The sequence below is a fragment of the Elephas maximus genome, chromosome 15 (assembly GCF_024166365.1).
Source record: "Elephas maximus indicus isolate mEleMax1 chromosome 15, mEleMax1 primary haplotype, whole genome shotgun sequence".
Classification (NCBI taxonomy): Eukaryota; Metazoa; Chordata; class Mammalia; order Proboscidea; family Elephantidae; genus Elephas; species Elephas maximus.
This window is the reverse complement of record NC_064833.1, coordinates 44,722,159-44,749,383: the sequence shown is the minus strand read 5'-3', so window position 1 is coordinate 44,749,383 and position 27,225 is coordinate 44,722,159. Positions and strand designations below refer to the sequence as shown.

At 39.4% G+C, this 27,225-nt stretch overlaps 1 protein-coding gene across 2 annotated transcripts in view; it reads left to right on the top strand.

Annotated features, from left to right (window-relative positions):
- The window catches only part of CPQ (carboxypeptidase Q), a 534,503-nt gene that overhangs the window by 492,845 nt on the left and 14,433 nt on the right, over nucleotides 1-27,225 (top strand). The window contains exon 8 of one of the 2 annotated variants that reach the window (XM_049853888.1): nucleotides 25,497-25,540. The exons of the other annotated variant lie outside the window; for it this stretch is intronic. Within the exon in view, the coding sequence (XP_049709845.1) occupies nucleotides 25,497-25,525 (29 nt within the window). The 3' untranslated portion in view covers nucleotides 25,526-25,540. Of the gene's footprint in view, nucleotides 1-25,496; nucleotides 25,541-27,225 lie in introns of those variants that run through there. 2 annotated transcript variants of the gene reach the window in all.

The window sequence follows — 27,225 nt, the reverse complement described above, 5'->3', positions numbered from 1 at the left end:
GTTCAAGTCTAGAATTCTTGGGCTTTGGAGTTCCAGTCAGAACTTGCTGGCACTGGGAAAGGGCCTGTGGTCCGCATGCCTTCCCTTTCAAACCCCAGCTCCATCGTATATTGTATAGGACCTTATGTGCTTGTGTGTGGACATCCAGTGTGTGTCCAAGCTGTGGCTCAATCTAGGGATTATGGACCCAGAAAAGAGGAATGTGCAAGCCTTGGAAGGGGCTAAGGACTATTTGGGCATGGAATTCTGGGACCAGGGTGCCCAGAGTATGGTCTAGAGAGCAGAGAGTATCAGCTCTGGATAAGCACTCATCAGACTCTTCGCCCCATAGGGACATACGTGACTGGAGAAGGGCCAAAATGGGGCCCTATGAGGTGCAGGGCCAAGTTCAGGGGCCCTCTTGCCTCCTCTCAGGGCAATACTGAGCTGGGGGGGAAAATGGGTAAAGGGAAAAAAAAAGTTTTAGATAAGATTAATAACAGCATGTTTATTTGCTCGTGAAAACAATTCAGTAAAGAGGAAACATAGATGACATGAGAGAATTATCAAAGCAGTTCTCTGAGCGGGCAGAAGGGAAGAGGACCTAGTGCACAAGTGTGAAAATTGGCTTTGGATATAAGCTTAAATAGTTCTTCTATGGTGACAGGTAGGAAGACAGAGTATGTGGGCGCTGATGCTGATGAGGGAGTAGCTGTGGTCGTGGGAGGATGTGGAAGTTTGCCTCTGGTTAATCAGCACTCATTTCCAGAAGATCCCAGATGAAGAATGCCTTGCCAGAATGCTATTTCAGTTCAAAGTTGACTTTTTTTTCATTAACTTAATCTCTATTTGTTGTTGTTGTTGTTGTTAGCTGCCATTGTGTCAGTCCCTGACTCGTGGCAACCCCATGCACAGCTGAACCAAATACTACCCAGTTCTGCACCATCCCCTTGATCAACTGATCATGGATCATGGTTCATGGATCTGACTGATGTGATCCATAGGGTTTTTAATGACTGATTTTTGGAAATAGATCTCCAGGCCTTTCTTTCTAATCCATCTTGGTCTGGCAGCTCCAGTGAAACCTGTTCAGCATCATAGCAACACAATCCTCCAGTGACAGATGGCTGGTGGCTGTGCTTGAGGTACATTGGCCCGGAATAAAACCCAGGTCTCCGAAGTGGAAGGCAAGAGTTCTACCACCGAACCACCACTGCCCCCATAATCTCTATTTAAGGACTCACTAATGATTCACTGTTTTTTGAGTACCTTAAATACTTATACTCCACAATGATTCACTGTTTTTTGAGTACCTTAAATACTTATACTCCACATTGTATGGCTCTGTCACTTTCACAATTTCTCCATAAGGAAACTGACGCATAGGGAAACAGTGATTTGTCGAGGGACGGTAGCCAATAAGTGGTAGAAACAGCCCTGCTGCCATTTCTTTCTGATTCATTATGTATCATGCAGATCCCACTGGCCTTTTGAATATATTCCTTGATATAGAACTCTGAGAGTGCCTAAATAAGGATTTTGATTTTTAAAAGGTTGAAGAAATTATTTCAATAACGAAATCAATAAAAGAACTGGAAAGATGAATAAGTACAAAACAACTCCTTTCTTCTTGTAAATTTCATTTTTTTTTAAGTGTCAAAACACACAACTTCTTTTCAGATACCAAAACCCGTGACATTTTGTGCCCTTTGTCTAATGCAATCACTCTCTGAATAGTCAAGTGATTTCAGCAATTACCTCCATGCATCCAAATCCTATCCTGATTGGAAAGAAGGCAGTGGGAGGGGGTGGGGGAGATGAGGCACTGAAGTAAGTTTCCTCATTTATAAAATGAGAATAAAAACCACTTTTGTGTCACTCAGAGCCTTGACTGAGATCAATTTTAAAACATACCCTTAAAGCATTTTGAACTTCATAGAATAAAAAAAAAATAAAAAGGATCAAATATAGCCAGTAATGTAGTATTTAAAGTATTATTTTGTAACAAAAGCTCAGGTCAACTCACATTTCACTTACAGAAGGATAAAAACTTGTAAGTGGGGACACCACCATATTTTCTCAAGGACTTCAGTCCTTGGCTCACAGTTTGCCTCCCGCCACATCGTTTGCCATCATCCTTAGTGACTCCAACTATCAACACTGAATGTTATCGCCATTCAAGCTATCCATCGGCATACCTCAGAATTCATCTTTATTTAACTGCTCTCCTTCAAACATCCTGAACCCTAAAACTCCCTTCACTGATCAACACTACCTTGTACTTGTCCATTTTCCTGTGCTTCCCAAACCTATACTTCTTCCTGACTTCCACACCTTTGACCTCAATCTAATCTCCATGGGCCCCACCCTATCTCATTTCCACTGCCAGCTATTACCCATTTCAAATGTGTTCTCAATAACCGCCCTGTAGTTCCACACTCCATGCCTTCCAGACCCAACCTTGGTAATTAGCTCCATTATCAACCCTCAATGCTGTATAACTCTCTGTGTCACTGTATAATTTTTCCATCCATCTCAGGCAAATCCCCTTTAAAATGCTCTACACTACCTGTTATGAACCCTTTTTCTGCACCTCAGGCCCCAGCCCTACCTCTTCCTTGGTCACTGTTCCTGGAGGCCTCTCGTAGTGCTATACTGAGACATTAAAGGACACGCATCGTGAGCTCCCATGATTTCCTTCTACCCTGTTCTTCACAAGTTCACTCTGGCCTCCCTGTTCTTTCTTGACTGAGAGGTAGCAGGTCCCTCTTCCTTCCCAGGGGTGACTATCCATGTCTACTGGAACCTTGCTCTAGAATGATCTCCTCTCTTCAAGATCTCTTCCTCAATGATTCTACCCTTTGGCCAATAAACATTTAAAAAAAAAAAAAACTTCTTTAGGTTTCTCAACCGCTTTAAATTACTGTTTCCCTTCTTTTTCTTGGGAAATCTTGTCAGAAGTATAGTCATGCTTTAGGCTGCTACTGCCTCGACCGTTGATATGATCTCAGCCTACCTTTCTGGCTTTGTCTCACATTTCCCGTATATGCCTCATATTCCTGAGACCCACAGTACACTTTCTCAACTCCTGCTTTTATCTCCCTGTTTATCTAGCTGGATTGCCTTTCCACTAATCAGTCATTTTTTAAGGATCCCCTTCCAGGAAGCCTTCTTGAGGCAGCACTTCTACAAAACCTTTATCCAACTTCTTTTTATACTTTTTAATGAAACATAATTGACGTACAGTAAAGTGCACCCAGTTTGATAAGTTTTGATAATAGCGTGCACCCATGTAACTACCACCCAAATCAAGATGTAACATTTTCATCACCCCAGAACATTTCCTCATTCTCCCCTCCATTCAGTCCCCACCCTTACCCTCATCTCCAGAGACAGCCACTATTCTGATTTCTGTCACCATAGATTACTTTTACATGCTCTTGAACTTCATATAAATGCAATCACAGACAGGGCACTGTGTCATGTTTTCTTTAGCTCTACGTCCTGTTTCTGAAATTCATCTATGTTTTTGTATTTATCAGTAGTCATTCCTTTTGGTTGCTAAGTACCTATTCCATTGAATGAATATACTACAATTTGCTTATCCATTTCCTGTTAAATACACATCCATGTATACATAAAGCTATTGTGTACCGTCTCATCGAAGCCTTTGCTACCAGCAGTGTTTGAGAGTTCCAGTTGTTCCATGTCCATCTCTTACTTCCATGTCCTCATTCATGCATTTCAGTGACACTTTTGCCCTATACTATTAGAGCATCTTATCTCCTCCTCCACTCTGCAAGTTTCTTAAGGACTGCAGTTATGCCTCAGTCATCTTTGTACACCCACAGTCGTCTTCCTTAGAGTTGACTCCCTCTAAATCTGTATAGAACAGAATAAAATGGAACCCAGTAGAAGAGCCAGGGACTCTGGGAATTCAGTGCAGACAGCCAAGTGCCCAAGAAAATCAATATGATCTGACTCACCCGGCGGTGTATTACAATTTTGCAGCTTGAGTACGGGGCTCCTGTGGCCATTTGTTAAAGTCTTTAGGAAAGGCTATTTATCAGATTCATAGCACCAAGTGAGACAAATTATTGGATTTCTTTTCCAACATAAAAAATACCTATTTGCAGCCTTTTGAAGCTGGGTAAATGAGCCATTGATCTTACCTGTGGAACACTGCGGGGTGTTTTTGTCCAGTCTTAGCTTCCAATATTCTTTGATGGGAGCCCACCTCTCCAGCCAAGTTGGTCTTATCATTATTCCCTGGGTGTACCTTGTCCATATTCTTCACCCTGCCTTTTCCCACAATATGGAGAAAATTCTTACTTGGAATGCCCTCTCTTTCTCCCTCCTAGAAGCTAAGTCTTCAAGGCCTGGCACAAATGCCAGTATCTCTACAAAACTTTCCCAGCTTCTTTATTCCAAAATAACTATTCTCTCCTATGAATTATTATTATAACATTCTCAGGATGGGATGATGGCCCCATCCTAGTTTCCAGGGCTTTTAGGGTAAAAGGTCATCCCAGGACCAAAAAGCTCCTCAAAGGGCAAGAATACAGCAGATGCCTGTTGCTGTGTCCCAGAGGGCCAGCTGCTGCTCGAAACCTCTTTTGATGTCCCTTGCTCAAAATGAACCACTCTGCTCCTAACCAGCACTGTCTGCCTCCTGCCATCATCTTGAAGCAGTATATTGCTTCAGACCATGTTTTTTATCACTCACCCATCAGTCCAGAACTCGAGCATTCAAGAGCACATGTTAAAGCATTCAGTTCTCGGGGTGTGCAGGAAGGCTCTGCCTTGTACCATCAGTACAGGGCTGCCATTTTCCAAGGGAGACATAGAAACATTTGGCTTAAATTTGGCAAATATCTTGAACAAGACAAGAGAGGGGTCTAACAGCCCTCCTGGTTTTCTTCTTTCTTGTTCTGTCTTTTTTCTCAGAAAAAAAAAACAATACCCTGTCTGCTCCTCCATATGCTCTGGGCAACTATTCCTTAATGAAAAGAACAGATGTGTTCCTGAAAGACAGACTGGAAAGCAGAGTTTATGTCTTCTCCTTTGACTCCCATTGTCTATATTGGGCTCCAGAGAATTTGGATCTTTAACAGTGGAGCTGGAGTACCTAGGAATACCACCTTCCCATGCTTCCTTGTTTTGCTCTCCTGGTCATCTCCTCAGCTGGTTATGGTACTCTGTGACTGCCCCATCTCCCATTCCCTACTATTTATTCGTTCAAAAATATTTAACACCTGTTTTTTGCTAGGCACTATGGTAGGGATTGAAGCCCTGGTGGCCCAGTGGTTAAGAGCTGAGCTGCTAACCAAAAGTCAAAGTTTGAATCCACCAGTTGCTCCTTGGAAACACTATGGAGCAGTTCTACTCTGTCCTATAGGGTTGCTATGAGTCAGAATCAACTCGACGGTAATGGGTTTGGATTGGTTTTATAATTGTAGGGGTTAGAAAGTCCAACGATGATCAAGATGGAAACTTATGTTTTAGTTGGAGATACAGGCACACAAAGAGACAATGACAAAACATTACCACGACTTTCAGGAGGCTATAGGGACAATGAGAGAAGCACTGAGTCCAGGCTTGGTAGGTCTGGGAAGACTTCAAAGGAGAGGTGGTATTTAAGTTCATACCTGTGGTAGGTGTGGATTCAAAGGGCTTTTTAAGATGAGAGAAACATAAACAGGACTTTGATGCTATCTAGAATGAGGTAAAAGGATGAATGAATGAAATCCGTGGTGAGGCAATTGTAGGATATTACAATTGTAGTCAAATAACAGGTGGGAGAATATAGGCATGCTATTCACTGCTTGGAAACCCTGGTGGTGTAATGGTTAAGAGTCCAGTTGCTAACCAAAAGATCAGCAGTTCAAATCCACCAGGCGCTCCTTAGAAACCCTATGGGGCAGTTCTACTCTGTCCTAGAGGGTCGCTATGAGTTGGAATCGACTTGACAGCAAGGGGCTTTTGGTTTTATTTACTGGCTTAAAAAATTGATAATGGCAAAACTCTGGTAGTAGGCTCTTATTTTTAAATAAGAATACCCAATTTGCAAAAGGATAAGAGAAATGAGTTCTATGTGGTAGGGGCAGCAAAGTGGGCAAACTCTGGAGTCAGTCCCTGAGTTCCATTCCCAGCTACGGTGGGCCTTGGGCAAGTTACCCATTCTCTCTGTCTGAAGTGGAGATAATGGCACCCACTTCTGAATCTTGTACAGATTCAATGTGAGAAGATCTATAAAGTGGCACACATAGGCAAGTGCTCACAGTGACCCTATAGGACGGGGTAGGACTGCCGCATAGAGTTTCTAAGAAGTACCTGGTGGATTCGAACTGCCAACCTTTTGGTTAACAGCCGTAGCGCTTAACCACTATGCCACCAGGGTTTCCCAATAAATATTAGCTATGATCATCTACTGAAGCCTACAGTTACAGGGAAGGAATTTATCTGGTACCTTCTCACACAAACTGCTAAAGATACTGAAAAAATGTGTCCTTGTGTCCATTGGGAAACCCTGGTGGTGTAGTGGTTAAGTGCTATGGCTGCTAACCTAAAGGTCGGGAGTTCAGTTCCTCCAGGCTCTCCTTGGAAACTCTATGGGGCAATTCTACTCTGTCCTGTAGGGTCGCTATGAGTTGGAATCCACTAGACGGCAATGGGGTTTTTTTGTGTGTGTCCATTGTTTTCTAAGTTGTTGAAATCAAGCCTGTCCTCCAGAGCTGGGCCTGTTCTAACACATTGCTGTGTTGCTTGGCTCCAGAATAACTGCAGAAGTGTTCTTCATGAAGGAAGATGTGCAAAGTCAGGAAATCTCTTTTGGGCCCTTACCCTGCCCTTTTTTTTTTTTCCCCAAAGCCTTTCTTCTGGTTTTCAAATGAGATTTCCCTGTTCAGGAGGGGTGCCAGATGCTGGGGATTTCATAATATTCCCAACGGCAGGAACCAGATTTGGATAATTGCAGTGGTGGAAATCTGAATTGTCTTTTAAAGAGGCCCCATGCTGTTTGCCTGTCAAATCATCTCCATGTTGGTGGAGCTGAAATTACAGACGAATATGACGCTATGTTCCAAAGTCACTGGCACATGGCTAGTGATCCATAAGTACTGGTTTTCTTTCTTTTCTTCCTTTCTGGAAGGTATTGAGACTGTGTTCTCATCAGGCAGCATGGAAGGGTAGAAGGCATAATGAGATTTGCCCTCAAATCTTGTTTCCTCTGTTGAGCAGCTATGTGAACTTGGGCTATTTACATCTCTTCTTGGGCCTACTTCTTTCCTCATGTGTGAACCAAGACTGATGATACCCACCACATCATTGTGTTTTAAGGATTAAATGTGACAATGTTTGTGGAAATATCTGTCAAGCAGTAGGTATTTATCTTTTTCTTTTCCATTCTCCATGTCCCTGTTTTGACTACTAGGTAACCACTCACAAATCTGATACATTTCTTCACTTCAAGTCAATATATTAAGTATTTGGTCACACCTTATCCTAATGCATTAAACTCTCAGCGTGGAAGTTACACCATTACCAAGACTAACCACAATCTTGTCAGACACCAGCCGAGTTTTGTGTGGCTGCAATAGAGATATTATTGACAGTTGTCAGTATTGAAGTGATGCACTCCTTCATTCTTAAATGAAACCCGCGCAAGCATTTTCTTTCTTCTGGTTAAAAACAATCAACTTTAAAAACAAGTGCCACGTTTTGCTTTCTCTCTCCAACCTGCCTCTTCTTCTGCCTCCCAGCCTCCTAACCCCATCTTGTTTCTCTGTGTTATTTGCTTAATGGGCAGTTTAATGAGTGTAGCATTTCCATTTTGAAACGCACAGAGCACAAGACAGAAATTGGATTTCTTCCTGGACTGTTTCCATCCCCCTTCCTCATTTAGCTTTCTCCCTTTTTTTCCCCCATTGTGCAACACAACTAAAATTTGCTGAACCAGAAAGGGGAGGAAGGAGGGATGAAAAGAGAAGCAATCTGCCTTCTTATTGTTTCAGGAAGAGCTTATTAGTGCCCTGCTCACTGGAAGAGGCCAAGTCCTCTAAAGATACTCTGGATGCCTCTTCTGTTTCCACAAAAGCCCAGAAGCCCTGAGTACACAGTGCATGGCAGAATCTAATTACCAACGTAATTACTGCTACCTGGCCTGTCCAACTGTAGTGTTTTGTAATCAAAAGCTATATTGGCAGGTATGAGTCTGATACTGCAGAAAACTCAGGAAAGCAATTGAAGGCTTATCAACCCAAGGCAATTTTACTCAAGTTTGTAGCCTGTGCTGCCCAGATTTCATGTTAGCAGAATGTTTGGGGATCTTGCAAATACACTCGAACATTTCAGCCAATGCATAGACATCATTGGCCCTGCAGGAATATCCTCAGCTGACTTGAGTACTCAGTTTCCAAAACTGGACTTCGTAGGAACAGTATAGTAGCATAGCAATTTCAAGACTTGGTGCCGTTTTTTAATTTGTTCTCTTATAATAGTTCATCAGCACCTGACTTTGACAGCTTTCATTTGGCATTCAGTGCAAGAGAAATTGATTTTCTCTGGGCACAGACAAGCTGCATGTATTTGATGTGTACAGTGTGTGCTAAGCTGGATAGAGATGGTGGCATAGTGGTTAAGAGCTGCTGTTACTAACCAAAAGGTCAGCAATTCAAATCCACCAGATGCTCCTTGGAAACTCTATGGGGCAGTTCTGCTCTGTCCTATAGGGTCGCTATGAGTTGGAATCAACTCAACAGCAATGGTTTTTTGTTTTTTTTTCACCACCCGCTTCATATTCATCGTGGCACACAGCTACGTATTGGCTTTCTGTGACCCATCTCAGCCAGTTCTAGTTCGTTTATGTTTTCACCTCTCTGCCATAGCACACCAATGGAATGGTGTTTCTGCTTTAAAAATCAGCCTTAAAATCACCTTATTAAAAAAAAAAAAGTGTTTCTACTTTAAGAGTCACATTTCTTAAAAATAAAGCTACATGATGATAATTGGTTTTTAGAATGCTTAAAGAAATTCCAAGTGGAAAAAAAAAAAAAGTGGAAAGCAGGGGATAAATTGCAAAAGAGGAAGAGAAATTAGGTAATAAAGACAAGGACACTTAAAAAGAGAGAGTAACATAACAAATAAAAATGGGTGAGGTTGACAGAAGATGTATTGGAAAGGGAGAAGGGGTCAAGGAAGAAACAGGAGGGAAGAAAGGAGACAGGAAAAGAAATGCTAGGAGTTTAGTAATGGACTCAAGGAAATAGAAAAAGTGAAGGCCAAAGTAAGAAATATGGAGAGAAACATCAGAGATACCCAGGTCCCAAAAATTATAGGTTACTGGTGGCCTGGAAGAAAGTGGGGAGGGGCTAGATATATCCCTAATGAAGTTAGGTGTCTGCATTCCTTGGGACAGCCTGACAGTCAGGGAGAATGTCCCCTGCATGTGTTAATTCAGAGTCTGAAATAAGAGCCAGCCAGACTCAATACTGGGTTTGGCCAGCCTGTAATAGCAACAGAATTCACTGATGCATATTTAAACTGAATTTTTCTAACCAAGGGCTTAAATAAACAGTCACAGACTATAACTGAAAATTAGAATAAGGCTTTCAGTGATGAGTATTTCTGTAGGAAAAGTCTAAAAATCATTCATGTTGCTTTTTCCAAAATTTTTAGTTATTTGTGGTTCTTAACCCTATCTAGAATTTTTTTTTTTTTTTTTTTTTAGTATGTTAGCAACTGTTCCATTGCTGGACTATGTGACTCCTTCTAGTAATTACTTCTAACATTCAACAGGGCAGGGTTGAAGGACTGACACCTATGGTGTAAGTGAGGCCCCGTGGCAGGAAGCTTAACTCTTTGAATAACAAAGGAAACTTTAAGAGACTTGGACTCTAGTGGGACCATCAGGGGCTCTGATACGTGGTGAGGGATCCGAATACACATCTCTATCCAGCTTAGCACACACTGTACCCACCAAATACATGTAGCTTGTCTGTGCCCCCAAAAATCAAATTTTCTTCCATTGAACACCGAAGCTGGGAAATCCAGAGCAGGTCTTCTCAGCTAGCCCAGAGTTGCAACACCAGAGTTGTTTGAGGCAGGTGGAGATGGCAGGAGGCCTAAGAGAAATCTCAGGAAGGTGTCATTTGGCCGATGGCCTCAGTTCCGCAGTCAGGAAACTTGGCACAACCTTTCAGACTTGCTGCATATATTGTGCTGGCAACTGAATACTCCACTGAGTCCAGGAATTAATGATCACCAGTAGCTTTTTTTTTTTTTTTTAGTAGCTTACAGATAGTTCTCCACGTTAGCACTGACTTCTGTCAAGCCCTTTTAGGTAGCTTCTATGATGGCTGGAACTAAAAGCCCTCACTGTTTACATGTTTCTTAGGTTAAGTGATAGATTATACAGTTTTCACCAACGAGTGGGAAATGTAATAAAAATCCAAATTGATTTATATTTGTCTTTGGGCAGGTTTTTCATATATATGCCTTGATATTTCAATGTAGTCGGGTCTGGTTTTCTACAAAATCGTGAGGCCCATTTATGCTCAAGTGCTACTATGAAGCTGTATCCACCCCCACCCCCCCAACCTTTGCTGTATCAATTCCACCTCTTAGTGACCCCATAGGGCTTCCAAGGCTATAAATCTCTTCAGAAGCAGGCTGCCACATCTTTTTCCCACGGAGCCTCTGGTGGTTTTGAACCGCTGATCTTCCGATTAGCAGTCCATCAGTTTGGTTAAAGTGCACCATCAGGGGTCCTTTGAAGCTGTACATCCCTTCTGTTTTTATCTCCAATGCCCTGGTCCCTGTTCCAGGTGAGAATCGTTACCTCCAGGGCTAGCATTATGGTTAGTGGTCATTAATCCATCAAATATTTATTCAGCAACTAGGGTGATAGTTAAAGCCAGGAAATCCGCTTTATCAATATGTATTCCTTTTGTTTCACGTATGTCGTAGGTTGGGGAAGATAATTAAGTGCTGTGGTTGAAAATGTTATCTTCAGACTGAAATTGGAGAATAAAATTTAAAAAAGGTACTGCCATGTGCCAATAAGAATTTTATAATCCAGATTGAGACTTGAAAATTAGATATTCAAAAAGATAAAGTGAATTAATAATGATTAATTTTGTATCTGGAAGCCGCTTGGCACATCAAAGAGACCATGTGTAAAATGGTATCACTTCAGAAAGTTGAAAGAATGAAATATAACAGACATACCATCATTGTGCCTCATTATACCTTTTTTTACTGGAAAATGTTCACAATAATGTGAAGGGATAGAAGACCAGCCTGGAAGCCAACAGACAGTGGTTCAAGTCCTGACTCAGGCACTAATAAGCCACTGACCCCCAAAGAAGTCACTCAACTTTCCCAGGTCCTTGGATTTCCTTCTTTGAAAATGAAAGTGTGGTAATAATTTCCCATGGAACAACTAGCAGGAGAGAAATATTAGAAGTCAGGAAACCCATGTTGTAGTCTTCACTTTTCATTTACAACCATGTGGACTTAGCCAGAAACCCAGTGGCCTTACACATGTGAATTAGCTTCTCAGTTTCCTCACATATAAAACGGAAAATCATTAACAGCAGGGTTCTTGTGAACATCGAATGGTAAGCAGCAAGGACCAGCATCCCATTCTGCTGTCTTGCAGTAATCCTGACAGCTAAAGGTATCATTTAGCATACACCATGACTTATTACAAGGGTTGGCAAACCACAGCCCATGGGCCAAATCTGGCCCACAATCCTATTTCTGTAAAAAAAAGTTTATCAGAACCAGCCATGCTAATTCCTTTGTATATTGTCTGTGACTACCTTCAAGCTACAACAGAAGAGTTTAGTAGTTGCAAGAGACTTTTGCCCAAACCTAAAATGTTTAGTGTCCAGTCTATTACAAAAATTGTTCACTGACCTGATCTAGCAGAAGGCTGCAAGACTGTTTGTTCCAAGGTTCTGGATTCCCTTAGTTTCTACATCACTGTGCGATCTCAAGCAAATGTTTTAATCTCTCTGGTTCTATTTCTCATACATTTAAGAGGGGAATACAAATCCAGCCCTCACAGAAACTCATAGAAATGTTAGGATAGATAACCATAGCATGGATAAGAAAATAAAAAACATTAATCTTTTCTGTAAAAAAGATTATTTAAATTCAAAGGGTTACTCATAAGGTAGATGCTGTTGGGTGAGTCAGAAATGATGACTGATGTGTTATTGTTCTCTGATATTAGTCCTCTCAAGTACATCAGTGGAATATTACTTACATCAGTGACAGCATATAGACCCCTTCACTGTGGTACTACATCAAAAGCTAAAATAATGCACCAGAATATAATTTAATCGCTGTATGCAGTCAAAAGTGTGGGCTTTAATTGCTTCTTTATCCCTTTATCCTCTGAAGACTGTCATTAAACATTTACAAGACATGAACTTCAGATCAGGCCAACATCTCTGCTAGGGTCATCTGGCAGCTGGCCAGTTTAGTCCAGGACCAAGACAGAGAGGCCTTCCAGGCAGAGGAGGAAGGACTACTTCCCAGACAGCAGAACAGTGGTGGTGGTGGCACATGGGCTGGTTTGCAGAGCAAATACCAAAGATGTTTATTTATGTTAAAACTTTAATTTGTATTTGATTCTTGGACGCATGATTGATGATCCATGCTGGTTAAGCACATACACATGTGATTAACAAACCTTTGCCTAACACATGTAAATATTAGGACCTTCTCTTACCTAAGAACTCTCTCAAAGCTCCAGGGAGGATCACCCTACAGGAGCAGCTCTTTATATAATTGAAAGCAGCCATCTAGGGAAGCTAAGCCTGGTCTTTGAAAATAACATTGGCTCAGGTGCAGCCCATTTACAGACCCAACATACGCAACTCCAGATTCATGGCATAGATAAATTAGTAGGACAATCCTTTCGTAAAAGGATTTTTCACTTTACAAGCAGATTCACTGCTGTGTTCCCTTACTGATCTATTGCCACTAGTGCAGTTCCAATAAAATTCCACTGTTACAATGCAGTACACATATACTTTTTTCATTGCTAACCTGGATGGAAAGATAAAGAGCAGGTTGCACCTATAATTCCCTTAGATTTTAAGATGTAGCTTTTGTCAAAATCTTTTGTTCTCAGCCTAGGAGTTTAATGTTAGTTATTATTTATGATAGGCTGGGAGAGATGGGGTACATACTGCTTTAAAATGATAACAGTGAAACGATCTTATGTGATTTCATTGACTAATACACTATCTTCATCTGCCTGAGGTTTCAAAACAGAAAGGAAGGAAGGAAAATCAGTCATAAAGGAATAAACTAACTAGCCTTTTGATGTTAAATAATAATGCTGTTAATAATAGCTACCATATTGAACATTACCATGTGCCAAGAAGCATTCTAAGTGTTTTTCTTGCATTAACTCATTGAAGTCCAAACAAACCTAAAAGGTAGGTACAATTTTTATCATTCCTGTATTATAGATGAGGACGTAAAGGCACAGAAAAGTAAAATAACCTGCGACAAGATGGTAAGTGCGGAGCCAGGATTCAAACTCAGCAAGACTACCTCTACAGTTTGTGCTATTAACCACTGTGCTATATTGACAAGTAAAGCAACTGTCAGGTGCTGAAGTGTAGGGGTAAGGCTAGCATATGACATGTTTTCTATCTTCAAGAAGCTAATAAGAATTTCTGCTTTGGGCCATTAGAGAGGAACTGGTATTAGGCACGTCCTTTGTCATAAAAAAAAAAAAGCTAGAAAACTGAACAAAATATATCAAATAACTGATTTCATACATTAGACAACATGAAGTGAGGACTGTGATCCCTGAGATAAAGGAAACAAAAGATGACCCCTATGATTGTCCCATTTTAGGCCATAGAGCAGGGAGGGGAAACCTAAGTATAGCACAATGATCTCATTAAATTGCAGAGACAGCAATTAGAGTTCAGGTAGTCTGATGCAGCTATGATTTGTAGGACAGAATATCAGAGAGGAGGGAGTTACACAGAAAAAGAGCTCCAGGAATTTGCATATAGGTCCTCTTGAGTCTTTAGCTGAATAGTAGCTAAACATGCATAGGGTGAAATTCCACAAGATTTAGCAAATAACAACTATTAGGGAGGTGTAGGCTGAACAATTCTCAGAGCCCACAGGGCTGGGAAAAGTTGAGTTCTGATCAGCCAAAATGGAGAGAACTTTTTGACTATGGCATGTTCAGTAGGGACCACAGAAAGGTCACACTTTAATAGTAGGGCTAAGTAACCCCTGTATCAAGACTACTCTAGAATCACCCTAACAAAACTTAAAAACAAGTCTTGAAAGGATCAAGCACATCTATATTGCCAAAGCAATATTCAATACTTTTGAAAGGAAGTCAAGAAATACAGATACTCAACGATATAAAATTTTAAATGTCCACCATTCAGTAAAAAATAACTAGACATGTGAAGAAGTAAGAAAATGTGACCCATAACCAGGAGAATACTCAGTTAAGAGAAATAGATCCAGAAATGATATTGATGATGAAACTGGCAGATCAGGAATATAAATAGCTGCTATAAATATTTTCAAGAATTTAAAGGAAATCAAAAACATAATGAGAAGAAAAATGGAAATTATGAAAAGAATCACATAAATCTATAACTGAAAAATACAAAATATTAAATTAAAAATTCACCAAATGAGCTCAATAGCAGATTGGATAATGCCAAATAAAAGATTAGTAGACTTGAAAACATAGTAACATAAAGCAGTGTAAAATATGGGTAAATGTAATCTCAGAAAATGGTGGTGAGTGGGGAGTAGTAGAAAAAAAGATTAAGGAATTAATGGCCAAAGTTTTCCAAATTTAATGAGAACTGTAAACCTACATATCCAAGAAACTCAATAAAACCCAACCACAAAAAATAATAAGAAAATTGTTAAAATCAACTTGCTGAAAACCAGCAATAAAGAAATATCTTAAAAGCTTCCAAAGAGAAAAAACATATTACATAAAGGGGAAAAAATATAAGAATAATCACTGATTTCTTGGGAGGAACAATACAATTTCTTGTAGAAGACAATGGAATGACATCTTCTAAAGTGTTCAAACAAAAACCTGCCAAACTAGAATTATATAATCAGCAAAAATATCCTTCAAAAATTAGGGTGAAATAAATATTTAGACAAACAAAAGCTCTTTCCCAAGACTTGGCAGTACTATAAACTTTTTTAATAAATCAGAGACTTTGCACACACTAAAATGGCCAAAAATAAAATGACAGACAATGCAAGTGTTAGTGAGTATATGAAGCAACTGAAACTCTCATACTTTATTGGTGGAGATGTTAAATGGTATAACCACTTTGGAAAGCGGTTTGGCAATTTCATATACAGTGAAACAAATTCTTACCAATAGAACACAGTAATTTCACTCCTAGGTATTTATCCAAGAGAAACGAAAACATAGGTCCACACAAAGACTTTGAATGTGAATATTCATAACAGATTTATTCATTAGACAAAAATGGAAACAATCCAAATGTCCATCAACTGATAAATGAATAAACAAATTGTTTTTGTATTCATGTGATGAAATACTGTTTAGCATTATAAAAAGAACAAATATGCAACAATATGGATAAATCCCCAAATTGTTATGCTAAGCAAAAGAAGCCAAACACAAAAGATTTTATATTGTATGATTCAATTCATATGTAATTCTAGGAAAGGCAAATCTAACCTACAATGACAGGAAGCAATCAGTGGTTCCCTATGGCTGAGGGTGGGAGGAACTAAAAAGGGTATGAGGGAACTTTTAGCAGTGATAGAAATGTTCTACACCTTGATTGTTGTGGTATTTACAGTTGCGTATACATTTGTCAAAACTTATCAAATTGTACACTTAAAATGACTATATTTTATTGTAAGTACATTGCATCTAAATTGATATGCTAATAGTTTTGTTGGATAAGCAATACTATTAACACTTACTGCTAACTCTTTCCCAAGGCTTTGCAGTACTATGAATTATTTTAATCAGAGAATTGGGAAATTAACATGGGCCCTCTTGGTCTGATTGGGCATCACAATCGGTAGTGAGCTTTCCCTGTCACCTGAGTTCTTACAGAACTTTGAACCTCATGTTCTAGCTCTTGGTGTGTACCTCCTAGCTCTTCTAGTAGTGCCTCCTCAAGGGCAGGGGCTTGGTATGACTACCACATGATTTACTTAAAACTTTCCACTCAGCTCATTTTATTAAGGTAGTTAATGTTGAATGAATGCATTGCTAGAGAGAAATTGGAATGGGCTACTCTTGAAAGTACTGAATTTCCTGTCAACACGGGTGTTCAAGAAAAGGCTCAGCAACCATATACACACACTCCTCATTTGTCAACATGGCTAGGTTCCAAAGACCAGGTTGTTATGTGAGGATCAGCATTATGTGAAATGGAGGATGAACATATCAGATCACAAAATGGAGGATGACTACATTATTACATAACTGACAAATTACATCATCACATAACTGCCAAACCACTGAGGATCATGGGCCAGCCAAATTGACGCAAAACCGTAACCATCTCAGCCAGCATCATTCTTGCCTCGTACCTCAGCATTCCTTACCGCCAGATATACATCACTTATAAGCAAAATAGTCAGGTAGCAGATTTTTTACTATTGTTGTAAATGTGAAATGTCAGATACCAATATAGTTGGTAAGTAGGGAGTAGGTTTATTCCGAAAGTTATGAAGTATTCCAAACGTTTGATAATGATTAGACTAGAGAAGTTCTAGCCTTGAGATTGTGTGGGAAAAAAATGAAGCTTTTCTTCACAGAGAGAAGTGATCCTAAAAGCTAGGAGGGACAGTAGCCATTCTAACAATCCACTGACCACAGGCAGCTTGGGGTTCACCCCCAAACCAACAAAATGGGGTGTATCCCCCACCGAACAAGCACAGTGGGATTAGACATCTGTTAATGAGCAAGTGGAGTTGAATTAGAAGAGAAGGATCTAACTTTGGAAATGTACACATCAGACATAAAGTATAATGGAAGGAATTTCAAAAAGCACAGATTTGTCTGAGAAGTTCTCTGAAAACCAAAGAGGGCAAATGACGCCAGCCTCTGTCATCTGAGGATGGCAGCTCCATAGAACTGCCCTACTGCTTCACTCTGTGTGGCCACCTTCTGTGGCCTTATCCTTCAGATGAAAGAATGAATTCAGGACAAGTTTGAAAGATTGAGGTGTACGGATCCTATCACTAGACTCTTGCTTATAATTATCATTATTCCCTTCAAGCTTAAGTTTACTCATCTGTAAAATGAGGCTAATAATAATTATAGAATTGTTGTAAGTATTTAATTAGATAATATATGCCAAATGTTTAGTACTGGTCATGGCACATAGAAAGTACTTAGTAAATCTTGACTATGGTTATGATTATGATTTTGTTACTTTTTTTTTTTTATTATTAAGCCATATGTCATTGTGCTCCTCACAGTGAGGAAACTTCAAGCAATGTGAGATGGTGCCTTTTGAAGGCTTGTAACAAGTTGGGGAGGTAAGACTCTCCCTCAGTACAAGTGCCCTAAGGGTCTTCAGTAAGTTTGTGAAGAAACTCAGAGAAAGGAGAAAAACCATCGTTGCACCTCAGTACTCTATCGGGAAGAAAATCAGTGGTTGCCTAGGGCTGAGGGTGGGAGGAACTAGAAAGGGGTATAAGAGAACTTTTAGCAGTGATGGAAATGTTCTACATCTTGTTTATTGTGGTTTTTACACTGATGTTGGAAACCCTGGTGGCGTAGTGGTTAAGTGCTATGGCTGTGAACCAAAAGGTCAGCAGTTTGAATCCACCAGGCGCCCCTTGGAAACTCTATGGGGGCAGTTCTACTCTGTCCTGCAGGGTCGCTGTAGGTCAGAATTGACTCAATGGCAATGGGTTTGGTTTGGTTTTGGTCTATGCATTTGTCGAAACTCCTGATGGTTGGTTGTAGTATACCCGGTGCCGGGAGGTGAGAGTCTTTCTTGAGAGAAGAGCCCACCCTTTCCTTTGTAAATTTTATGCTTGATGACAGCCCCAACCTATTTCTATCCTGTACTCTTCTTCTCAGCAATGCTGTACCACAACCACATAACCAATACCCCAGAGACAATAAGTTGGAGTGTTATGTCCCAACTTCTGTACCATGCCCATAGTGAAACAACCTATGTCATCCAATAACACTCCCATTAAAAAAAAAAAAAACCCTCTACTGTGTCAGGAACTTGGGGAGAATGAGGCTTTCCTCTTTTTAAGCTTCATCTGCAGAGTCCCCATGACTTCCGGGGCCTCGTTTCTACAGAGGTGTACTCCACTGGACTGAAAATTCTATGAGAGCAGGCACCTGGTCACTTATGCCCACCCTTGTATCCCCAAGGCTTAGCAAGGTACTTGGCACTTAGTAGGAGCTCAGTAAATAACAGTTGAATGAACACGTTATCTTCTTTCCAGATGCCTCTTTTGCAAGTCAAGTTTGAAAGAATTTTTAGTGGCTGCCTTGCTGTGCAGCCGAGTGAAAGGTCAATACATTGCAAATGTAACTGTGATCATTCTGAGTAGTCACCTAACCTATTTACAGCAACTAGAAGATTATTACTCAGCTGTGTGAAATTAAACAAATAATTCATGCTTCACATTCCGTATCCTTCATAATAAGGCCTTTTTACTAGTTTAATTAGTTAGTGAAGGACAGCATACTTTCCTTTCCATCTTTTGTCAAGAATTCTAAAGGCTTTAGAGAAAAATGACTTAGGAGGTGAAAAAGCAGGACTGCTGATGTTATTTATAAACTCTGTGCTGGAAATCATTTCAGGGTCTATAGCAGGGGATCTCAAACAGCATTTACCTGACCCCATAATTCTAGAGTATGAGTATAAATGATGGAACAGTTCATGACATGTTACCCCACAAAGTAGCATTAAAAAAAAAAAAAAATTAGCTTCCTTTATATCATCATCAGTCTTTTTTCTTTCTTTCACTCTCCTTTTTTTTAAAGAACACACAGAAATGTGTAAATTGCAATTTATCTTGCCACAGAAGCATTTAATCAAATGTACTATAATTATATTTTGGGTGACTACTGAGAATAATCACTGTTTCTTCATTACAAGGATTGTCCTAAAAATTACATTAATGAGTGCCAACCATAAATAGCATTGAGAGTTTAGCTACATTTAAATATTAAATTTGCATCCCAGCCTTGTAGATTCCCTGTAAATGGATTGCCACGGGTCAGGATTTTTTCATTGGCAAAAAAAAAAAAAAAATTTTTTTTTTATTGACATTTAATGAGTATTCCTTGAACCAAATTTTACTTTAAGTGAAATGTATTTTCATTAAAAGCATATGCATTTCACAGGCTCCTTCTTACAGATTTGTTTTCCTTTACTTTGGAATTCACAAGACTTTTCATGTTTAGCTCATTTATTCCCTCACTGCATAATGGTTTTTGGAAAGTTATATTTTAAAAGATTTAGTGTCAAAAAAAACCTTCACATCAGTTAGAGGAGCCACATTTAGCTGCCAAGTAGGAAGCTGCCAGGTAACTAAGAAAAAGGCTATTTGCGTAAGTAAAATGAAAGCATGTCAGAATAACTGAGCCAACATTCACCAAAATTGTTCACCATTGTCAACACCTAACTTTGGAGTTAGAAAACCAAAAGGGAAGAACACACTTGGCATTTCTCAAGCTGAAAGAACTGAAGAAAAATTCAAGCCTTGAGTTGCAATATTAAAGATTCTATGGGCAAAATGTTGAACGATGCAAATCAAAAGAAGATCGAAGGAATACACACTCACTGTACCAAAAAGAATTGGTCAACATTCAACCGTTTCAGGAGGTAGCCTATGGTCAAGAACCCATAGTACTGAAGGAAGAAGTCCAGGCTGCACTGAAGGCATTGGCAAAAAACAAGACTCCAGTAATTGACAGAATGCCAATTGAGATGTTTCAACAAACAGATGCGATGCAGGAAGTGCTCACTCGTCTATGCCAAGAAATTTGGAAGGCAGCTACCTGGCCAACTGACTGGATGAGATCCATATTTGTGCCCATTCCAAAGAAAGGTGATCTAACAGAATATGGAAATTATCAAACCATATCACACAAAATTTTGCTGAAGATTTTCAAAAGTGATTGCAGCAGTACATCGACAGGGAACTGCCAGAAATTCAAGCTGGATTCCGAAGATGTGGAATGAGGAATATCATTGCTAATGTCAGATGGATCCTATCTTTTTATAGTAGTAAAATTTTATTCTATAAATGTATCTCCTATTATCTGTGGTACTTCTTGTGATCTTGACAGTGCTGGTATCCAGGAATGAAAAAAAGCCCACCTTGACTCAGATTCTTATTCCGTCCAGCCCATAATTAAACTTCTGACAATGGGCCCAAGAGGAATTTCATGGAGGGCTTAACTGCCTACTTTGGCATCACCCCTAAAATTATTGGGTGCACTGTCTCTAAATGAATCCCATTTCTCTTTATAACCCAGTACAGCTTAATCAGTCATATATTTGTACTAGAGCCCTCTCAAAGGATAATTTTAGCCTGTCCTACTTCTTGGGAGGTGTCTTACTTATCTAGTGCTGCTGTAACAGAAATACCACTAGTGGATGGCTTTAACAAACAGATGTTTATTTTCTCACAGTCTAGTAAGCTAAAAGTCCAAATTCAGGGTGCCAGCTCCACGGGAAAGCTTTTTCTGTCTGTAGGCTCTGGAGGGAGTCCTTGTCATCAGTCTTCCCCAGGGCTAGGAGCTTCTCAGTGCAGGGATTCCAATTCCAAAGATGCACTCTGCTCCTGGCACTACATTCGTGGTGGTATGAGGTGCCCCCCTCCCCACCCCCTCTCTCTGCTTACTTCTCTCTTTTATATCTCAAAAGAGATTGGTTTAAGACACAACCTGATCTTATAGATTGAGTCCTGCCTCATCAACATAACTGCCTCTAATCCTGCCTCATTAACATCACTGAGGCAGGATTTACAACACATAGGAAAATCACATCAGATCACAAAACAGTGGACAACCACACAATACTGGGAATCATGGCCTAGCCAAGCTGACACACATTTTGTGAGGACACAATTCAAAACATAACAAGGGGTAAGGGGGATCTACAGAATTTTAAAACCAGAACGAACTTTACAGATTCTCAAGACTGATTCCAATTCCAAATAATGATACCAATCCTTAGGTGGACCTTCTTAATGAGAAATATCTGTTGCTTCTGTTCTTTTTCTCATAGCTAATTAGTTCCCTATTTACAGCGAAACATTTCCTTCAACCTGTAACAATTCAACCTTTCTGATGATTAGTGTAGTTTTTTTTCAAAGTTTCTTTTTTTTTTTTTTAAATAGGTAAATCATCCTTTCTCCTTGCCTAGCCTTTTTTTACCCTTTCAAAGAGTGTAAAGAACTGGTCACCAAGGCTTCCTCCTAAAAAAGCCATGTCCTCTGTTTTCCTATAGAGTATGTGTTTAAGTGCTTAATAATAAAACTTTAATTTTATAAATCCATCAGCCTGACCATGTAGAAGTGGGATTCACTGATCAGAGGTTCATAGATCCTCTCTCATGATCTCTCTAATGGATGGGCATATTCCTAACTATTTACCAGTTCCCCTCCAATACCATAATCATTTAATGATGACTGATGAAATTGGGACTTGGCTCTACAGTGTTACTTGGGCATTCCTGCAAAGCTCCTGCCAACCAGCCTTGCTGAATTACTCATATTCAGTATGGGAATTAGGTCTAGAACAGCATGTCCATGTAATACTTCCAACTCATTTGATTCCTTTGTTTTTGCTTGCCAACAGAATGGGAGGTGGGGAGTGAGTGGGTGGGAAAAGAAGGATAAGTTCAGATGTCATATCTGTTAAAACCTGTCTTTCATTGCACTGTGACTTTGTAACCATCTTGTGTCAATAGCTAGAAAGAAGAAAAATCTGTCAATTTGAGCACAATTATGTAAAACTATGATAATTATAAGACCTTTATTATAAGCTCCACGCTGGAAAAAGACTTTAGAGTCTTTTCGAGTCCAAACACCCATACACATTGAATGTTCTGACAGTCTGCTATGTCAGAAACAATTTTTACTGATGTTTTCTTGTAAGCATCATTCCCTAGGTGTAGAGAGAACTGCAGAAAGGCATTTACAAGGAGTGATGCTTGCTCAGAGTCCTGGTGGCACAGTGGTTAAGAACTTGGCTGCTAACCAAAAAGCTGGCAGTTTGAATCCACCAGCCACTCCTTGGAAACCCTATGGGGTGGTTCTATTCTGTCCTATAGGATCACTAGGAGTTGAAATCAACTCGAAGAAAACAGGTTTGGTTTTTTTCCTTTGGAATGCTGGCTCAGATAGGAAGAGAAGAAAGGAGTCAGCAAAAAGTTTTGTGTGGATAAAGTAAGAATGATAAATTGAGATTGATATATAAACATGAGTGTGATTCAAAATCACTCTTCACAGAGGAAGTGTATCACTATGTTATATAACAAGAGAGAAGGAGATTATAAACAATTATAAACTCAAAGATAAAGAGCCTAGAGTCAGAGGAAAGGTGTAAGGTGGGTCAAGGGAGAAATAAAGGGTATCAAGGAATGTATAGGAATTCAGGAAGAGTGAAATTATATTTATGCATTACATATTTTTACATACACGTATACATATATGTATTTCTCACTGTATACACACACACAAAATATAGGTAGTATATATACACACACGTGTGTGTGTGTATTATTCATATATATTTTCCCCCAGTCTTCCTCGTACCTGAAGACCATCCAGTACCATACAGGGAAAAGGCAAACTTCCTACCCGAAGACCAGCGCTTATGTTGGTGACCACTTTGCCCAGTGATCTTGCTCATTGGGGCAATCATGGGTGAAATCATGGATGGAAACTTTGTTAGTCGCTTACTTTTTGTAAAGAAACATATGAATGTGATTGTTCTTTGGAGGTTTGTAAGTGGGTGGTGTTAAGTATAATTTTTTAAAAGGTAAAATCATGACTCTAATGTAAATATAAAATGAGCATATGTCAAAATTTTATTTAACCCATTAATAAATGATAGGATTAGTAAGATGGGGAACACCAATTCAAAGAACATTTGAGGACCTAAGTTTATGCAATTTCATAAAGAAATATTAGGTTAATATTGCTGGTTAATGTCTTAAAAAACCAATAAACTGTGACCTTTGTGATTCATCTCTATTAGACAAAAATCTACAAGTTAAAATGTAACTCCACTACATCTAGAACCTTTAATCAATAGTAAGCAGTAATTCAAACTGTACATTCCCCTAAATAATGCTTACATGGCCTTTGCCCCTGAATGACATTGGAAGGATGTGCTGCCCACCTTTTTCCTTTATTTCCAAGTTTGATTAATTTTCATAATAGTGGTAGGAGGTATAAAAAAATATTAAGTAGTACTTTGTATGCAGAGAGTTTTTTACCTCAGTTTATGCATGTAAATATCCTGCATTTTTTGTATGGAGCACCTACTTGTCATTCTCCAAGGCAGGAACCAAGAGAAGAATCCTCAGAAAGGGGGATTTACTTGCCAAAAGTTCCTATAGAGAGGGAAGAGGAAGCCGATATTTATCTTTGCTTTTGTCCCATTAGATAGTTAATAATTCATTCATTTATCCATTCATTGGGTCAATAAATATTTATTGAGAACCTACTACATGCCAAACATTGGAGAATGGGGATATAGTTGTAAATAAGACAAAGTCCCTGCTCTTATGGATGTTACATCCTAATGGGAAAAATGGGCAACAAATAAAACCAATACAAGGATAATATGGTTTCAGGTAGTAAAAGATGCTATGGGGAAAAAAAAAAAAAAGCAGGGTAAGGGGGATAATGCATGCCCAGAGGGGAGAAGTAGGTTTTTAGATAGGCTGGTCAGGGACTTCCAGGAGGGGTGGCAGAACCTGCAGAGGGTGCTCAGTAAGAACAGCCATCCATCTTCTGTTGAGAGTCTCAGGCTGCCTGGACTCACTCAAGTCTTCACTGTTTCACGTCCAAGGAAACCTTCAACCTGAATTTCCATCTCCTTTTTTTTTCTTGTGAGGTTTTTTGTTTTTTTTTTTCTTGTGAGGTAGAAATGGAGGTGGAGGACCAGAGCAGCCAATGGGGCAAATCATGCAAATAATTTCCCACTGGGGAAAAGGCATTCACAGATTTCCTGTAATAGGGCAGTGAGAGATAGTATATAGCACAAATTATTAGGGCATAGTTTTTGATCAGAGGTACCTGGGTTTGAATCCTGTCTCTACCACTTAGACTTTAGACAAGAAACTTAAATCTTTTTTTTTTTTTGGTATCTATAAATCACACATGATAATCACTTTCTTGTGGGATTATTGGGAGAATTAAGTGAAATAATGTCCAAAAATCCCTTAGCACACAAGAAGCACTCAGCAAATGGTAATTATTATTCTTGTTATTCCCACATATGGATAGGCTGTAGTACTATCTTCACGTAGTAATGATTAACCAGTCTTAATGCCACTGTACAGCTCTTCAACTTTATGGAAAGATGAGTTGTTATCACATAGCTTGTGTACCCTACGAACTGGAGGTCCATCAGGTGTGTTAGTGTTGACCCAAACTATGTTGTTCAAATTATCCCAACAACCAATCCAAGTTTTCCAAGAGATGGAGGTACAGGGGCTTAGTGGAACACCTGAAACTTCTTAACACAGGCTTGGAGATTCTTGGAGTATACTGATTATTAGATAAATTGAGAGTTTAGAAACTAAAATTATAGTACTTTTCATGGAGTTTTGATCAAGGATTATTTTCCCCTTGCCTTCCTTTCCTTTCCCTTCTCTCTTATGAGTTGCTTTCTCTTCTGAGGAGCTATGGATTAGGAAGCTATTAATTAGTTGTTTCTGACTCTGATTTCAATGAGATTTAGTATAGTAGAGGTAAAAGTGCCTTTTTGAAAAGAGATTAAATGTCTGCAAATTCTGTGAATTGGTTTTCTAATCATTTTGGTAATAAGTTTTTTTCATTTGATAACGTTGCTGAAAGAAATAATTTTCATTAAATCTTAAACATATTTTTAGCATTTTATGGATTCTAAAGAAACAAGTTTTCTTACAGGGAATAGGACCATAACGTTCTTCTCTAACCCCATAATTATTATGATAGGGGAATGTCTGTAATACATTCCATTGCAGTTAAATTATGTACTCCAGACTGTTCAAGATCTGTTTATAAAGAAAAAAATGGATTTTCTACAGCTGCTTGCCTGTGAGTATATCCATAATGCAACATCACTGCAGCCAATGTTTGCACTGAAATAATAGACTTGAATTTAAACTTCATAGCTTTCAAATGTCTTTCAAAAGCTTATCATATACAAATTGCTTAGTTTTTGTGCACTAAAACCCAGTGATTACATGTAAATAAGAGTCGGCTCCAAGAATCTTTGTATATTCGCCTACCCCACTTTTCAGGAACTAGGATGCTTTCAGTCTTGTTCTGATACCCTCTACAGACCACAGTCATTGCTGGAATCTCCCAATGACGATCTGGGACCTGCTGTGAGCAACATGGGGCAGGTGGGCATTTCTTATAATATTATTGGACTGTCTTCACCTAGTCACAAAGCTGGAAAATATTTTCTGTCTACAAAAATAGATTCATAAAGGGAGAGGAAAAGTGGAGGGAAGCAGGAGGAGGGAAAATAATCCAAACCAGGGTCAAGGCAGAAATACAGAACTCATAGTCCAGTGGTTCCAGCTTTACACATAATCATTAGAACTTGGATTTATTAAATCAGAACTTTAAGTTTTCCAAGTTGACTTAATTGATCATGCTGCAGTGAATAAGTTGGATCATCTTTGTGGCTATATAACAGCCATAAAACCAAACCCGTTGCGGTCAAGTCAATCCTCACTCGTACTGACTGTAAGGTAGAGTAGAACTGTCCTGTAGAGTTTCCAAGACTGTAATCTTTACGGTTTGATTTGATTGTTTTTATGGACAGGAAATCAAATGATGTATTGCATTGGACAAATCTGCCACAAAAGACCTCTTTCAAAGAAAGTGTTGAAAAGCAAAGATGTCACTTTGAGAATTTTTAAGGTGCACCTAAACCAGGCCATGGCTTGTTCAATTGTCTCATATGCACACGAAAGCTGGATCCAAGAAGAATTGATACTTTTGAATTATGGTGTTAGTGAGGAATACTGAATATACCACGGACTGCCAGAAGAATGAAAAAGTCTGTCTTGGAAGTATAGCCAAAGTGCTCCTTGGAAGCAAGGATAGTGACACTTTGTCTCACATGCTTTGGACATGCTATCAGGAGGGACCAGTCCCTGGAGAAGGACATCGCATTTGGTAAGGTAGAGGGTCAGCAAAAAAGAGAAAGATCCTCAACAAGATGGATCGACATAGTGGCTGCAACAGTGAGTTCAAACAGCAACAATTGTGAGGATGGCACAGAACCAGGCAGTGTTTCATTCTGTTGTACATAGGGTTGCTGTGAGTCAGAACTGACTCGAAGGCACCTAATAATAACAAAAACAATTTTTATAGAAATGGACTGTCACATCTTTCTCCCACAGAGTGGCTGGTGGGTTCAAACCGCTGACCTTTCAGTTAGCAGCTAAATGCTTAACCGCTATGCTACCAGGGCTCCTTTATAACAGCTATAATTAAGTATTCAGTGCCTACAGCCCTCACAACCATCTTGATTTGGGTATCATTAGCCTCATTTTACAACTGAGGAAACAAAGACTGAATGACTTTATATTATTTCTCCAAAGTCATTGAGTTATTAAAGAGGAGCATTTGAATTTGAACCATCTTTTATTTTTTTTTTTATCTGCCTCTAAATCTCATTTTCTCTCAGCTGTAACTCCCTGCCTACGTCCGACTTCTCCTTTGCTGACATACTCAAGGATATGTCATTTCACGTTCCAAACCTCCCTTTGGAAATAATTCCCTAACAATGAACTGCTCTAATAACGATGCTACAGTGTTTCCAGGGCTGAATATTGGCCTTTGGAGCAGGCTTGTTCCTACTGTCTATTTCTAAAAAGCTTTTGATGATCCCTTGTTCAGAGCTCATCTACCTGTCAAAAGATACTGTGAAATTTATCCCTAGAGGTACTTAACATTCGCATGCCCTGCGATCTCAGGTGCTCTCAGAAATTGAAAAGCAGGATCTTTCTCAGT